This window comes from Episyrphus balteatus, chromosome 4 (genome assembly GCF_945859705.1).
Source record: "Episyrphus balteatus chromosome 4, idEpiBalt1.1, whole genome shotgun sequence".
Lineage (NCBI taxonomy): Eukaryota > Metazoa > Arthropoda > Insecta > Diptera > Syrphidae > Episyrphus > Episyrphus balteatus.
In genome coordinates this window covers 8,568,119-8,585,989 of record NC_079137.1, presented here as the reverse complement: position 1 = coordinate 8,585,989, position 17,871 = coordinate 8,568,119, and the positions used below count along the sequence as shown (strand labels likewise).

General features: G+C 29.3%; 1 protein-coding gene across 2 annotated transcripts; it reads right to left on the bottom strand.

Annotated features, from left to right (window-relative positions):
* Window positions 1-6,052: 6,052 nt before the first annotated feature.
* On the bottom strand, window positions 6,053-8,533 carry LOC129918588 (uncharacterized). Of its 2 annotated transcripts, none has more exons than XM_055999206.1 (2): window positions 8,250-8,533; window positions 6,053-8,127 (listed from the first exon to the last, which is right to left on the bottom strand). In XM_055999206.1, the coding sequence occupies exon 2, from the start codon at window positions 7,932-7,934 to the stop codon at window positions 6,072-6,074; it is 1,863 nt and encodes a 620-aa protein (XP_055855181.1). In that variant the 5' UTR covers window positions 7,935-8,127; window positions 8,250-8,533; the 3' UTR covers window positions 6,053-6,071. The 2 variants fall into 2 exon arrangements, with proteins under 2 accessions (XP_055855181.1, XP_055855182.1); XM_055999207.1 differs by having other exon boundaries at window positions 8,309-8,533.
* Between the last annotated feature and the right edge of the window lie 9,338 nt (window positions 8,534-17,871).

The following is a 17,871-nucleotide window of genomic DNA, read 5'->3' as shown; positions in this document are numbered from 1 at the left end:
AAAATGGATTTTGATAGTAATTGGACTGACGTTTGTGGTTGCGACTTTGTTTTTTATTGGAGAAATTTTTATTTTTAAATTGAAAAATAAGTAAAATTGGTCTATGTTCATCACAGGACCAAAATGCTTGTATCCCTTCAAAATTTTTGAAATCATGTAAAAATTTTTGTCTACACGTTGGAAGAAACAAAGAATTTTTTTTTTTTTAATTTGTGAAAAATAAATTGTGTTATCTTTAAGATTTTAAATTATGTTTTCTGAGTTTTTTTTCTGGAGTTTGTTGTTATTTAAAAAAGAACTTTTCTTTGACAGAAAAAATTCCTTAAACACTTTTCCAAACTTAAAGTTGTTTTTTTTTTCAGGTAAATTTCCATTAGTTTACTCCTGGGCATGACTTTACCAAGTATTTTAGTTTGTTTTCTATGTCACTGGACATTTTTCGAGTGAAAATTTGAAATTTGTCTGACCTGGATTTCCGGTGGGTTGGCTGGACGAAAAGTTTGTTTGAACACATTTTTCTCTCCTAACCCCCTTCCTCTCACCCTTAAGTATATTGTTAGAAGAAGAAAATCACATGCAGATGTCCTCGGCATGTATCCTGTTTATCTATGAGGTGATGCGGTTTTTGGACTTATTTCCCTGTTTCATGTAGACCTTGTGGTGCTTGTTTGACCTAATTTTTTTTTTAATTAAATTTAAGATAATTTGATAGAAGCAAAAAATATGATAAAAACACTTTGGTCCTTGATGTGTTCAAACCCGGAAATAACAGCAAAAAACAAAAAACAACCTCCCCAAAGAATACCTACAAACTTTGGAGTTGGAGGGTCGACACCTTTTTTCTCATTTAATTTTTTTTGGGAATATTGTCTAGACACCAAACCCAACATAAAATTTCTCTTGTCATATAAATATTCATGAAGTCTTATATTTCATAGGAAATCTCATGGATCGTTGCAGGACGACAACTCTGGCTCTGGAAGCAAGGGATAGATTTTATTAACCATGCATGAAGGGTCGTTCAGGATGTAGTACAATTTACGAACGTGATTTGTTACATTTACTATTTTTTTATCTTTTTTCTTTTCGGTTTGTTGGAATATAAGGGGGGAGACCTCCAGTAAGATTTGCGTACCTCTGCCTATCTTTTTTGAATGTATAACCTAAACCATGAGAGGATATGTTTCCTGTATATTATATAGATCTCAAGGGAATTATATGAAATAGAATCAATTACAAAAGAGAAATGGAGAAATGGCCTGGTTTTTGCCTCCATCTTTCTTGACTGGAAACATAAAATAGAAACCCTATATAGAACACCTTAAAGAAATTTCATGGGTCAAAGAGATGAGTCTATGTTTGGGTTGGTATACTGAATGGTTGGGCTCATCAAAGATACATAGGCAAAGGTAGGTACTATTAACCTCAACTAGAGGCAGGTGTACAATGTAAAGTCTGAAACTTTTGATTGGGTCTGAATTTAAAGGAGATTTTGTGTTTGTCTACATTTTTTTATCGACTTAGGTATGATTTTTAGTTTGAGCTTAGTGGAAATGATAAATATTGATTAAAATTTGTTATCGTGAAACTTTCATTCCACAACATTATATTTCGGACTATAGTGACATAGATAAATTATTTTACATAAAATATCTTGTGGAACGTGTTATTTTTTATTATTTTACTCCGCATGCTTTTAAAGAATCAATAAATCTGTCTTTTTATTGGAAATAATAATTGTGGAATGTAAAGTTTAAGTTACGTTCCACAAAAAATTTAATTTTTTTCTTGGTTTTACCCGGTAGTTGCTCTTGATAAGGATTTTAGATTGTGCAGCAATTTCTCTTTACACGAAGTAGAACGTGTAGATTGTAAACTTGAAGATAGTGACACTTAGTTGAGGCCTTTATTGAAATCAACTAGCATTGAAATGCTTTTAAGACCTTTTCAAAGGGAGATAAATTCAAAATTTGTTTTTTCCATTGATTCAAATTTGCTAGTTTTTTTTTTTAATTTGGTAGAGTTCTCAAAATTTATTTTAAGACCCTAAAGGTAAATTTTAATATTATTATTTTTTTTTATAAAATTTAAAAAGGAACCATTTTTGTCAAAATCCCTGATTTTCTTTTTAAAGAATATATCTTTATTTTTCTTCAAGAAAGGAGCCGATCTATTTTAAGACCTTAATTAAAGAGTCTCAAAAAATTCAAAATGGAACTATGTGAGCTGTTTTATCTCTTTAATAATTTTTAAACTTTAAAAACACTTCATTGGTTCAGTGTTTCCTAATTTTTGCAAAAAAATTTAAGACCCTGAGCAAATAAAATCCATTTAATGAGGACAGGAGATAAAGAGCAGTCTAGATGTGAATAAGGCTATGGAAGGCTAATTTTCTTAACAAAACATGCAAAATCTTTTAAATTAATTTTAAGACCTCAAAGGCTGAAATTTAAACATACCTATTTCATTAAAAAAAAAAATAAAATTGGTTTTAGAAAATTGCTTTTGCAGAATGTATTTGCTTTTGTATGAAAATGAAAAATGAAATGTAAAATCTTAGGTATAAGACCTCAAACAAAGATATAAAAAGTTAAAAAAAAAGTAATGTTGACTTTTCTTCTCCGAAATAAGTTGCAAACTTGAAAATGACTAAAGTAATTAAGTGTTTCCAAACCAAATAATTTCGCTTATGAAATTAAGACCTTACGCAAAGACCATTGATAGTAATAAAAAGATATAGCAACTTATAGAACTGCATCCTAAAATCTTTAATTTCTTCAGACCCTAAAAGTTTTACTTTTTAATCAACTTAAACCTTAAAAAAAAAAGACTCAATTCAACTGACACAGAGTGTATGTGTATATTAAGCTAAATAATATTTTCATATCATCCACATCAGTGGTAAAGGTTGCGGAGGTATTATTGTAGTGATGGTGGTTATCTTGAATCACCACACCAAATCGTCCTAAAAACGGTATAATGTGTGGCTAAAACAGCTTTTTCAAGCTACACACACAATCTATGGAGAATCTAATATTATGTATATCCCTCGAAACGCCCCTAGTTTTCTTTTGTGCCATCAAAACAGGTGTTTGCTAGCTATCATTGTTAAAATTAATGTCACGTTTATTAATTACGTTACACTTGAGCAAGAATTTGGTTTTGTGGATAAAGGTTTTTTATATGCTTGGAAATACATTCCACCACAAGAAAAAGAAGAAGAAGGATCATCATGAATTTTGAAGGTCTACCAGAAAGTTTAACGAAACGTAAGAAAATATAAATGTTGCACGACTGAATTTATACACCCAAACATATTTTACATAAGAAAAAAATTAAAGATACAATTTTTGAACGAAAGTTAATTAAATCTTACATCTGACAAAAATGAAGAAATAAAACTTTGTGAGATAGTTAAATTATAATTTATTGGTTCACTTTTCAAAAAGGGGAAGAAAAAATGGGTTTACATAATTTTTATTTATTTTTCAATTTAAAAACACAAACTTCTCCAATAAATACCAAAGTCCCGACCGTAAACGCCAATCCCATAGACATCCAAATCCATTTAAAGTCTCCAACTTTTAGCGGTCGTAAGTTCAATTCATTTCCATTGGTAAAATTTAACTTCTTGATTTTTCCAATCTCCATAAGCTCATAAAATGCTCTGTCAATCCAAAAATTCAACAATCCAGCTGAACGTATTTCCAATATATGAGAATTCAATACATGTTTATAAATTGAATTTTCATTCAATGCAAAAGCCGATGGTGCACTCTTGAACAAACACATTTCATCGGACCAACGAAATAGTCGTTGTGCAAAAAATTTTTGTTGATTGTACAAAATCTTCCATTTGTCACTAGTTACTGCATAGGCATTTTTAGGATTAAGGCTATCTTGAAGTTTATAAAAATTTTCAAGGCTATCTACGATTTGAAATTCATTTGAATACTGCTTAAAATAAGGATTTAATTTAAGCAACAAATTGAAATAAGTTTTATAAATGTAGACTTTTAAGTTATACAATTGTAGTTCATCGAAAGATCTTATTTTATCTTCCCTGGGAGTATCAGTCATGAAAGATTGAAGAAATGCATCGTATGAAGTGACAATCATGATTCCAAGTAAAAATATCAACGAATAGATGATTTTTCTGCTGCAAGAAGTGTTTGGAGCTTGAGTTATTGACTGACCAAGTATTCCACGAAAACAGTCGATGTTAAAGAAGAAATCAGGAATTTTGAAGGACTGATAAGATCCTGCTAGCTTAGCAGCTACTCCAAGCAATACAGAGAGTATTATAAATACAAAAATTGTTAGAATAAAAGCTTCCCAATGGAAAACAAAGGCAAACACCTTATAGATAGGAATTTTCGGTTCTATTGGAACCACTACACACCATTCGTAAGATAAAAATGGATATGAGTAAAATTGAGGTAGATCTGTTAGACGTAAAGGAAAAGCACCTAATATCTCGATTGTACCATCTTGAACACGTGGATAAATATCACGAGGTGCAACTGAAATGTTTACATTTAAGGAACTCAATCTGGCATTGTGCTTCTTAGCAAAAGCTTTGAAGATATTCCCTACATAGCCATTAATTTTTATATTCCCATTTGTATTTGCTGAAATGATAAGTCCTGGCTGTTGACCACCGAAAAGTATTGGCAATGTAATGCCATGAAGGTCCTTCATTCGATTTGGAAAAACATCAAACTTCTTCCTATTCCAAATGGTTTCTTCAATTCGGAAACCTCCGAAATTGCTGTAGCTGTAAAAAACTGAAGAAGTTCCAAAATCTTGAAAAACTGCTATCACATTGATCATTCTATTCAGCCAACAGAAATCGAAAACTTTCTTCAGTTCCCAATCATTTTTTGAAGAATTCTGCATTACAAAAATCATCTTGCTGAATCGTAAGTGTTGAAGATATTCCAAAAGTCGGTGGAGAAATTTTTCATTTGAATCAAATTGCAGTATTGGTAGCAAATTTTCATTAAATTTGCTTTTCAAGTAAAATGAAGAAACTTCTGTTGACAAAATTGCTGGAATACCAAGTGAAGATGTTACGCTACGTATTAATTTATCATCAAAAATTGGTTCCTTCGATGATTTCAGAAGAAAAACACTTTCAAATTTTTCATTTTTGTAAAGATTTTCTATAAAACTTATGAACTTTGAGCTGAATTTGCTTTGAACTGCTTCAACTTTAGCTACAAGTATTGTAATTATAGCAATAATGATTGTTGCTTTGTAATAATTCATTGCGAGCTCAATAATTTTGACTTAACTTAACGAAGTGAATTGTATAACAGAACTTTCTTACTAATAACTCATTACTGGCAAATTATTTGTATCAATAATTTCTGTAGGTAAATGGAAACATTTGATTTTAATTAAAAAAAAAAAAAAACACATCAAAATTTAGAGTAATTTCACTTATAAGTGTTATTTAATCTTTTTAATGAAATAAAACATGGCAAGTGTTTTTCTTACGTAACATAATTTTTTTTTGTATTTGTCCATTATTTGCCATTACAAAATTGTATAGGTAGTATATTTATGTCTTATATAAAAGCTTTTACTGTAATAGCACTGGCGATTTTTTTTACTGAAGGTTTTTATTTCCGCCACTTTTAAAGATAACAATTTATTTGAGAACCTAAATAGACAAAGCAAACTTACCTACTTCTTTATCAGAGTGATTTACATCTCAGTTTATATATTCTTTTCTTTCTCGCTTTGCTTTTGTCTTTTTGCGAAAAATGGAAGCGTTTAACTAAACCTGTTTTGCATGGATATAGTCCTTTTGATCCAAGCTCGGAACCATATTTCCAGTCTTATAACACACAATTTTAAAATTCTTTCAAAAAATTCTTGCTGTTGAATTTCAATTTATGGACCAGTTTAAAAAAGTTTGCCTTTGAAAAAAGTTTGCAGTTTCTGAAAAAAAAACTCAAAATTAATAAAAAAAAAACTCAAGTTAGCACAAAATTAATTTATTATTTGATTCAAAACATGCAAACATCAAACGACAAACAAAAATGAGTTTTTCAATAGGTACTTTACTTATTTTTCAATATAAATAAACAATTTTCTCCAATAAATACCAAAGTCCCAACCATATAAGCCAGTCCCATCATAATCCAAATTCTCTTCAAATCTTCAACTTTCAGCGGCTCCAGATTAACTTCGTTGGTAAAATTTAACTTTTGAATTCTTCCAATAGCCATCAACTCATAAAAGGATCTTTTTTTCCAAAAATCCATCAATCCAGCTGATTGCAGTTCTAAAATATGAAAATTTAATGCATTTTTGTAGATTGAATTTTCATTCAATGGAAACGCTGCTAAGGCATTTTTCCAAATACACAATTCATCAGACCAACGAAACAATTGTTGACCAAAAAATTTTTGTTGATTTTTATAAATCTGCCATTTATGGCTATTAACTTGATAGGCATACCTAGTATTTAGATTGTCTTGAAAATTTTCGAAAATTTCAAAACTCGGTTCAATTTTAAATGAATTTTTAAATTGTTTTAATTCAGGCCTTAAATATAATAAAACATTAAAGTCCATTTCATAAATATAGATTTTTAAGTTAAATGATTTCAATTCTTCGTATGATTTAATTATATTTTCTCTAGGAAGTTCAGTCATAAAAGACTGAAGAAATGCATTGTATGAAGTAACAATCATGATTCCAAGTAAAAATATCAACAAATAGATGATTTTTGTAGTGCCAGAAGCATTTGGTGTTTCAGAGAAGGATTGTCCAAGTATTCCACGAAAAAAATCAATGTTAAAGAAGTAATCGTAAATTTTGAAGTTTTGATATGTTCCTGTGAACTTTGCAGCTTTTGAAACTAATATCGACAGCAGAATTAATACCACAATTGTAAGAAGAAAGGGCTTCCATTCAAAAACATAGACAAACACTTTATAGATGGGAATTTTTGGTTCTATTGGAACCATTATACACCAATCAAAATTAATAACTGGGTACGAGCAAAAACTAATTGGATGTGATAAGCCAAAGGGAAACACACCCGACATCTCAACTTTTCCATATTTAACCAGCGCAAAAATGTCCCGAGCTGAAAGTGAAGTGTTCACATATGAAGTGTTTAATCTTGCATTGTGTCTTTTAGCGAAAGTATTGAAGATATTTCCTGCATAGCCACCAATTTTAGTACCTCCATTAGCATTTTTTGAAATGATAACTCCTGGTTGTGGTCCACCAAAAAGTATTGGCAATGTTATACCATTAAGGTCTTTCATCCGATTTGGAAAAACATCTTGTATTTTCTTCTTGTTCCAAATGAATTCTTCAATTCTGAAATCTCCAAAATTACTGTAGCTGTAATAGACCGAAGAAGTTTCAAAATCTTGAAAAACTGCTATTACATTGATTATTCTATTCATCCAGCAGAAATCAAAAACATTCTTCAAGTCCAAATAATTTCTTGAAGAATTCTTGATTACAAAAATCATCTTGCTTGATCGAAGATGTTGAAGATATTCCAAAAGTTGCCGAAGATATTCAACATTTGAATCAAATTGCAGTATTGGAAATAAGTTTTCATTGAATTTTTCTTTCAAGTAGTATGAAGAATTTGCAGTTGACAAAATTATTGGAATACCAATTGTATTTGTTACATTTTTTATGAAATTTTCATTGAAAAACGGTTCCTTGGATGATTTTAGAAGAAAAATAGTTTCAAATTGCTCGATTTTGTGGAGATTTTCGATAAAACTTAGAAATTTTGAATTGAAATTAGCGTTAGTTGGCGAAAATTCAGCAGCTATTATTGCAATTAAAGCGGTAATAATTTTTATTTCGTAATAATTCATCGCGAAAATTTTAACTTCTGATTTGAAGACCTCCACAGAGTAAACTATGTGATTTTTTGTGCAATATTTCATTCACTGTCAACTTTTTGAGTCACTAATGGCTGTTGATGGAATTATTCGAAATAATGAGAAACTCATCAATTTTAAACTTTTAAAATGTTATTTAATGATTTAATTGTGTTGAAACACCAATTTTTGCCTGTTATTTCTAAATTAGGTACTCCCACAATGCATAACTATTATATTGTTTTCCATTAGAAGATTCCTAGAAGTCATAAAGAAAAAATAAATAAATCGATTTGTGTTTGATTTAGCTATTTTCAGCTATCGGACACAGCAGAAATCTTTCTTTAATACCTTGCAAAAAAATTATTGAATCACTTAAACTTTAAGCTAATATTTTATTTATTTTTCAATTTAAAAACACAAACTTCTACAAAGAATACAAAAGTCCCGACCGTAAACGCCAATCCAGTTGCTATCCAAATCCATTTAAAATCTTCAACTTTTAGCGGTCTTAAGTTCAATTCGCTGGTAAAATTCAACTTGTTAATTTCTCCAATCTCCATAAGCTCATAAAATGCTCTCTCTGCCCAAAAATTCAACAATCCAGCTGATTGAATATCCAAAATATGAGAGTTTAATATATTTTTGTAGATTGAATTTTCATTCAAAGCTAGTGCATTTTTGAACAAACACAATTCATCAGACCAACGAAAAAGTCGTTGTCCAAAGAAATCTTGTTGATTATTAAAAATCTTCCATTTGTCACTAGTTACCGCATAAGCATACTCAGGATTGAGACCATTTTGAAGTCTATCAAAAGCTTCAAGGCTGTCTACGACTTGAAAGTTGTTTGAATAATTCTTAAAATTAGGGTATAATTTTTGCAAAACATTGAAGAAAGTTTTGTAAATGTAAATTTTTAGGCCGTACAATTGTAGATCATCGGGAGATCTTATTTTCTCTATTCGAGGAGTTTCAGTCATGAAGGATTGAAGAAATGCATCGTATGAAGTGACAATCATGATTCCAAGTAAAAATATCAGTGAATAGATGATTTTTGTACTGAATGAAGCGTTTGGTGTTTCAGAAATTGACTGACCAAGTATTAGACGAAAACAGTCGATGTTAAAGAAGAAATCCGAAATTTTGAAGGACTGCTGAGATCCTGTTAACTTATCAGCTACTCCAAGCGTAACAGAGAGTAAATTAAATACCAAAATTGTTAGAATAAAAGCTTCCCAATGGAAAACAAAGGCAAACACCTTATAAGTTGGAATTTTCGGTTCTATGGGAACCATAACACACCAGTCATAAAGTGTCAATGGATATGAGTAAAATTCAGGCAAATCTGTTAGACGTAAGGGAAAAGCACCTAATATTTCAATTGTTCCATCTACAACACGTGGATAAATATCACGAGGTGCAACTGAAGTGTTGATATTTAAACTGCTTAATCTGGCATTGTGCCGCTTAGCAAAGGCATTGAAGATATTCCCTACATATCCACCAATTTTTGTTTCTCCATTATCAGTTTTTGAGATAATGATTCCTGGCTGTCGTCCACCGAAAAGTATTGGCAATGTTATACCATGAATATCCTGCATTCGATTTGGAAAAATATTTAATTTCTTCCTATTTCAAATGGTTTCTTCAATTCTGAAACCTCCGAAATTGCTGTAGCTGTAGAAAACTGAAAAAGTTGCAAAATCTTGAAAAACTGCTATTACATTGACCATTCTATTTTGCCAGCAGAAATTGAAAACATTCTTCAGTTCCAAATCATTTTTTGAAGAATTCTTGAGAGCAAAAATCATCTTACAAAATCGTAGGTGTTGAAGATATTCCAAAAACCTCTGAATTAATTCATCATTATATGAATCAAATTGCAGTATCGTTAGCAAATTTTCATTAAATTCTCCTCTCAAGTAAAATGACGAAAATTCTGTTGACAAAATTACTGGAATACGAAGTGAAGATGTAACGCCATGTATGAATTTGTCATCAAAATGAGGTTCCTTTGATGAGGTTAGTAGAAAAATACTATCAAATCGCTCATTTTTGTTAAGGTTTTTGATTAAACTTAGTAATTTTAAACTGAATTCGGCTTCACTTTCCAAAAATCCAGCAGTAAACACTAGAAGAAATGTAGTAATGATGGTTATTTTGTACCAATTCATCGCGTACTTAACAGTTTTGACGGAAATTTTTAACTTTTCAGTAAACTTTACAGAACTTTCGGTGAAATAGTTTATGTGAGTTAATGGAAATATTCGAATGTAATGTAACCCTCATAAATTTTTATAGAGTTTTTGTGCTTTTAAGTGTTATCTAATGGTTTGATTGAGTTCAGCTGGCAGATTGGTAGGAATTAGAATTTCACAATATTTTCCATTACCTACAACATTAAAAATTTGATTTGCTTCCATTAAATAACTGAGAAAGGGTATAAAACAGGGTATAGACAGAAGATATGTTTAAAACATTTTTAGACAATCTAATCTAACATAAAATTTTACTTTAAAAAATCTCTTTTTTCACTCATCGTTTGGAAATTACAGCATAGTATTTCCCATTGATTGTAACGGGTGTGACAAAAATACATGATTTATATTGTTATTCACTTAATAAGATTAATAATAGCTTTAAAACCTAATGTATTAAGTTGTTAATAATACACGGTGTTACAAAAATGAGGTTTTAAAATATACGCGGGCGGAGACCTATCAGGTTTTGTAGAGCTAGTCGCACTGAATACGAAACGGTATTTGAAAATCCCCTAACACCCCCAAAATCTGGAGTTACGGGCAAAAAACGGTTTTTTGGACCTTCACCCATTGAAAAAATTCTAGCTTCGACAATTTTTTACCCATTTTCGATTTTTTTACAGTTTCTGATAGAAGATAAATATACCTTTTTAACAATGTATAAAACATGTAACTCGGTTAAACCACTTAGAATTTATAAGATGTCAAAGTTCAAAAATTCAATTTTTTTTGTCATTTGTCCAACTTCGGCATCAATTTAAAGTATATGTTTTCAAAACAACATGCTATTTAAAAAATATATTCTAAAACTATATCTATTTTCCAATCGATCGAGGTATTTTTTATGAAAATCACTTCAAAATTGGCTTAGAAAAAAAAATTTTTCGATTTCAACCCAGATACAGAAATTCGAACTTTTAGGTATAGAACAAAAATGTTGTTTCGGCACGTAGTAAGATAAGTTGGGCGCCAGGATTTGATTAAAGGTTTTTGTAGAGGACCTCAATACAAACATTTTTTTTATTTGGGAGGGGGGTCTATCTCCCCCCGTTTAGGTGGGAGGGGCATTTTTCTAAAAAAAATTATCAAAATAAAAAAAAATTATTAAAAAACAACGGCAACACTTACAGTAATAAATGATACCATTTCCAAAAGGCAAAATTGTGCATTTGGTTCTAATTTCTAAATCAATATAATATTACCAATAGTTTTTGAAATAATCGATTTCAAAGTTAAAAATAGGCGAAAAAAAATTTGTAAAAACTCATTTTATACTATTTTTGTCCAGACTGTGAATTTTAGTAAATAAATTACTTAGACAGAAAACTGCCTCAATTAATTTCTTATCGAACAGTGAAAACTATATGTTTCTATGTCTTCTAGTTTTTGAGAAAATTGAAAAATTATTTTATCAGATTTTTCTTTTTTCAAAATATTTTTTGTTTTTATTTGTTTTTATTTTTCAATTTTCTCAAAAACTAGAAGACATAGAAACATATAGTTTTCACTGTTCGATAAGAAATTAATTGAGGCAGTTTTCTGTCTAAGTAATTTATTTACTAAAATTCACAGTCTGGACAAAAATAGTATAAAATGAGTTTTTACAAATTTTTTTTCGCCTATTTTTAACTTTGAAATCGATTATTTCAAAAACTATTGGTAATATTATATTGATTTAGAAATTAGAACCAAATGCACAATTTTGCCTTTTGGAAATGGTATCATTTATTACTGTAAGTGTTGCCGTTGTTTTTTAATAATTTTTTTTTATTTTGATAATTTTTTTTAGAAAAATGCCCCTCCCACCTAAACGGGGGGAGATAGACCCCCCTCCCAAATAAAAAAAATGTTTGTATTGAGCTCCTCTACAAAAACCTTTAATCAAATCCTGGCGCCCAACTTATCTTACTACGTGCCGAAACAACATTTTTGTTCTATACCTAAAAGTTCGAATTTCTGTATCTGGGTTGAAATCGAAAAATTTTTTTTTCTAAGCCAATTTTGAAGTGATTTTCATAAAAAATACCTCGATCGATTGGAAAATAGATATAGTTTTAGAATATATTTTTTAAATAGCATGTTGTTTTGAAAACATATACTTTAAATTGATGCCGAAGTTGGACAAATGACAAAAAAAATTGAATTTTTGAACTTTGACATCTTATAAATTCTAAGTGGTTTAACCGAGTTACATGTTTTATACATTGTTAAAAAGGTATATTTATCTTCTATCAGAAACTGTAAAAAAATCGAAAATGGGTAAAAAATAGTCGAAGCTAGAATTTTTTCAATGGGTGAAGGTCCAAAAAACCGTTTTTTGCCCGTAACTCCAGATTTTGGGGGTGTTAGGGGATTTTCAAATACCGTTTCGTATTCAGTGCGACTAGCTCTACAAAACCTGATAGGTCTCCGCCAGCGTATTTTTTGAGTGTTACACCGTGTAATGTTTAGCAATTACATTTTTTTTTTACCTTTCTTACAACGTCACAAACTATTAAAATTAGATGTAACGGGTGTGACATTAGAGAATCAATTCAGTCTGCTTCGGTGACATTTAGAAGCCATATTTTAAATTTTTTAATTTTGTCATTGTCTTCAATATGGAAGTATATCAATTTTTATAGCTATTTTAAAACGACTTTACCTAGATGAAATAGACTATTAAATGCAATTTCAACTCACACACTATTGTAGGTCATTTAAGTTTAAAGCAATTTCATTTTTTTTTATATAGAGTCAATACGTAAATCCTCATAACCTTATAAATTTTTTAATAACACTCTTTTCGACGATATAGGGTAAATTAGGGCATTATGGCATACCTAAGCACAAACTCAAATAACTTTACTACGGACTACAATTTTTACTTCAATCATTTTTTTAAATTAAATTTCATAAAAACGTAACATAAATAAATTATTTAAGAATAAAAATTCAAGATTTTTAACAAAAAATAAATTAAATTAAAAATAGTCCAAAAAAAACCAAATTGCCCTATGTATACGGGCAATATGGCGAACCCCATTTACTTCGGAACCCTTTACTTTTTTTACGTATATTCAGCATTTCTGAAATATAATTGTGAATAAGTTTCATAAAATTAACGTTAAATTGAGGTTATTTTCAAATTTAAAAAAATGCAGAGTTACTTTTGAAATTAGTTTTACATAAGGGCATTATGGTGCAGTCGGGTATAATATAGCGCCATAATGCCCTTATTACATCTGCGCCATATTGCATAATATACACATATTCACAAAACTCCAAAAACTAAACACAATTCTTACTTCAGTTAAAATATAACAAGTGATATAACCAAACCAAAACTGTACTCTGCGTTTCACTCTTTACAACAAACACGTGCACTGTATACTTACCGAGATACACACAAACAAAAACAAAGCGATATTATACTGGAACCCAGAACCGGTATATTTTTTTTGTTTGGCACAAAAATAAGAGCACTGACCTGCGATCGTCACAAGGCTAGTGTTCGACGAAGGCCAAAGTTTCTGCATTGGTTTTATTTAAATGCGAATATTGGAAGTATGGTAGTTGAGAGGTGCGCCATAATGCCCGAAGGTACCCTATACGATTGAATCCCTTCAAAACTTATGTAAGTACTATACTCTTATATAATCGAGCATTGTTTAAATTAAAACCATACAAAATACATTTTATACCTTCCATCAATTTAATATTGTTGCTTTTGTTAAACAATTTGTGTTTAATTAATAACACAGAACAATTATTATTTTTATTTTTTTCAATTCTGATGTCATTGGAGAAAATTCATATATAAAAATAATGTTTCCACTGAATTCGTTCATCGTCCAACTTCAACACACAAGGACTTTGATTGGAATTTCAACCAAATTGATCGGATTTGTTGTGCAAATGGTTATAAAAAATATAACAACAACAACAAAAAAATGTAGGTAGGTTGGTTTGGTACATAATAATAAACAAAAAAATACAAATCGAAATCGGATTCTGTACTGTGATTTCGCAAAAATTATTTACATTTTTTTTTTTATATATTTTATTGAATATTTTGTATGAATGTTATTTTTGTTTGTGTGTTTCTGTCTTTCTCTTTCTGTTTTTCGTATTGAATTTGGTATCATTTAATTTGAAAGTTCTTGTTTCTGATGTTGTTTTTTATTGTTTTTTTTTAATAATTTTTTTTTGTATATGGATAAATTGAAGCTTTTACACACGTATTTAAAATCCAACTCTTCATGTCCTACTGCAGATTTATATTAATATGACACATGTTCTCAGTATAACATGATTGCCACTATTGCCAATTTTTACTTGCGATAATTTTAGGGTTCGGAAAAAACGACCTCAGGCATGATAATTTACTGTGATGATAGAAAATGCAATTCTAATCTATCTGTCTTACAGTCAGTATGTGTTTTGAACTATACCCTCTATACCGGATAATGCCGAACGGACCTCGAATTCAGATTCGTTGAACCGAAAAATAACCCTAATAAAACTGACTTTTGGGACACCGGGGCGTATACGTGTTTTTTTTTTACTTAAAAAAAAATGAGGAGTTTTTTGACGTGATAACGTCTTATAAATCGATGAACCATGGCAGCCACCACAAAAAAGTGACGCCATTTTCTCCCGTTCCACTCTCGCACTTTCGCGTCAAAAATTTCAATTCAAAATTAAAAATAAACTATTAGAGATAAAAAAATCTTCTATAGCTTATTTGAAATGATAATAACCTAAAGTTAAATAATTTTGAAGGATTTTAAAAAGTTCCATCTTTTAATAGGGTAAATAGGGGTAGCAAAATTTCCAAAAATTGGCTATTTTCTAAATGCGACAATGTAAAGAGTTGAATTTTTTTATAATCAATAGATAAATTTATTGCAAGACTGACAATGTAACAATGACAATGTATTGTTTTAATGGTTTTCTAAAACTAAAACATGAGCTAGACCTTTGACAAAGTAGTGATTATAGGTAGGGGAATTTTTTTTTTTTGACAATTTGAAAAACGTCATTCGAAAGATAACAAACAAAACAGTTAGGGGTCTGATACGGATTTTTTTTTAAAGTCTCTGCGCTGCGAAATATGAATTTTTGAAAAACACTTACTTATTTTGGGGTATTTTTGGGTGAGTTTTTATTTGTTTAAATTTTTTGTAGCATTCAAAATATCTCAAGCTTATAGAACATGTAGTCTATGACTGTGCGAATAAATGTGCAAAAAATTGGTATTTCAAAATGGTTTTTGACCGAATAACGGGAAAAACAAGTTTTTTTGTCCCAATTTTTTTTTACCTTTTTAACCGTTTTTTATTTTTATCTTTTTTTCTTCATCACATAAATAAATTAAATTTATATTGTAGATAGATAATAGACAGGACAATATCTGCAAACCATTTTGTAGTCACAATTTTCAGATAACGGTAAAGCAAAGTTTTATTATTCAACAGGTTCTATCTTTTGATCTAAAGCAAATACAAATTTGATTTAACTTTATTGAGCATCGTGATGATGTTACCTTTCGTTTAGTATATCACACATAATTGTACATTCACTACAAGCTACACAATGTTGAATTAAAAAACTTGCGAAATACCTTAAAACACCTGTGGAGATCTGTTGATCATGAACAGCCATCAGTGTAATCTCAATTTGGAGTTTCGACATGGTTGGCTTTAAAAAATTCTAACTTTTTTTCTAGGCATCGCAGAAATAAGATTGAAACGTCATATGAAAGGTGAAATTATAAGCTTTTACATGATATACAATTTTTCATAGGTTGTGCTTAAAAAAATTGATTCAATAGCGTGAGAACATAAAATTATATGTTTTTTTTTTTGCTTTTTTTAACGAAAATTGATCGAGTTCAAAAAAATTCTAGCTCTTTTTGTAGATGCCTAATAGACATGATCGATATGCATATTTTTTTGAGCTGAAGCAATAAGCTTTCAGGTGGTATAAAATTTATTATAGGTTATTTTATAAAAAAAAAAATAATTTTTGGGTGATAGAAGGAAATGATTTTTTCACTTTTTTCATAAAAAATAATTGTTTTTAATAAATTTTTTTAATACTTTTTGAGCATTGTAAAAATTTAAAAATGGTTTTATTATTTTGAAGAAATATTTGGCTTTTTAATGGTATAATTTTTTTTTGTAATCTTTTAAAATAAAAAAAAATTATATATAATGAGAAAAGAAAAAAGGTAATTTTTTTCGCTTTTCTTGTAAATTATGATTGTTTGAAATAAATAAACGCTTTAGCTGACTCATTTTAAACAAAAGCACACAACCTGTTTTCTTACGATGTTATCCCGTAAAATCATCGTCCGTAAACCGGCTTTACAGACAACCTCTATTTTAGTTCAAGAAGGGAAAAGTTAACATTCTAAAAGTTTCCAAAGCAATAATTTAATATAATTTTTTCAAAAAAAAATCTCGAGTCAATTATTTTGATGGATACTGAGATTCCGAACCTAAGAAATTTAATGGTGCTTAAATTTAGAAGTTTGAAATTTTTGATTTTTTTTTAATGTTTATAATATGTATAAATACGGTTTTTCATACAGTGTCACACCCGTTACAAAAATATGTCACGCCCGTTACATTTTTGAATTGTTATAAAGACATAATTCTTTTTATAAATTTCTTTCAAATTATATTCTTACTGAAAACGAAATAAAATTTTCTTCATAAATCTACAATACGGCTTTTTGATGGCACCGAAGCAGACTGAATCGATTTTCTAATGTCACACACGTTACATCTAACGTTAAGAATTTGTGACGTTGAATGACAGGTTAAAATAATGTTATTTTAAACACATAATTTATTTAGTGAATAGTACAAAAGCCAGGAAAATAAATGAAGTAATTGTGTCACACCCGTTACAATGGAAATAAACAAAAGTTAATTCAATAAAATACTTCCAAGTTTAAGCAGATGACATTTTATATAACTGTAGTCTTTTGAAATATGATAGATACTTTACGCAATATTGTAACATTTTTTAAATTAATAATGAAAAAAGAGAATGGCAACCATGAGCTATGATACCAAAAATATTGTTTTTCAATCGAATCGTAATGTAATCAAGAGATTACTACTTGACCAACATGGCTCGTTGGTTAGTAGCGAAAATTTTGTATTACGCTGATTTTAATAAATATTTTGATTTAATTTAATTTAGTTTTATTTTTAAATGCTTGATGCACAAAATAGTATAGACAATTTTGTATCACTCTGTGTATAGGCAGGCAGTCGGTATAGTCACTCATCAGATGTATAATATAATCAGTCCGTTTTTCTGTGGAGCAATGTTTGTTTTTGAAGTGCGCTAATAAAACAATTGCTGTTTGGGGGTGATTTTAATTTTCAAATTGGTCAGTTATCAAGTGGAAATTTTGTGGAATAAACGAATTTTCTAGCTAAATTATGCAAATCAATCAAGGATTTTATTGGAAAAACACATTTTAACCAAAAAAGAGATTTCACCCCTTTTTCTGATGTGATGTTATTTTTTTTTTTCTGTTTTAGTTTAAGTTAACTCTATACAACATAGAGAGATATAGGTAGGATATACTATACACTTAAAACAGAAAAGAGGGATTTAATTAAATCACTATTTGATTTAATTTACCAACATTTAGTTTAGATACTATTCAATAGATAGAAATATATTTTGTCTTTTTTTTATAGATAATTTTATTTAGAGGGATTTGAATAAATATT

What these genes read in the sequence shown, in the direction of transcription:
- LOC129918588 (XM_055999206.1), bottom strand. Translation starts at nt 7,934, where the DNA reads ATGAAATATTGCACAAAAAATCACATAGTTTACTCTGTGGAGGTCTTC.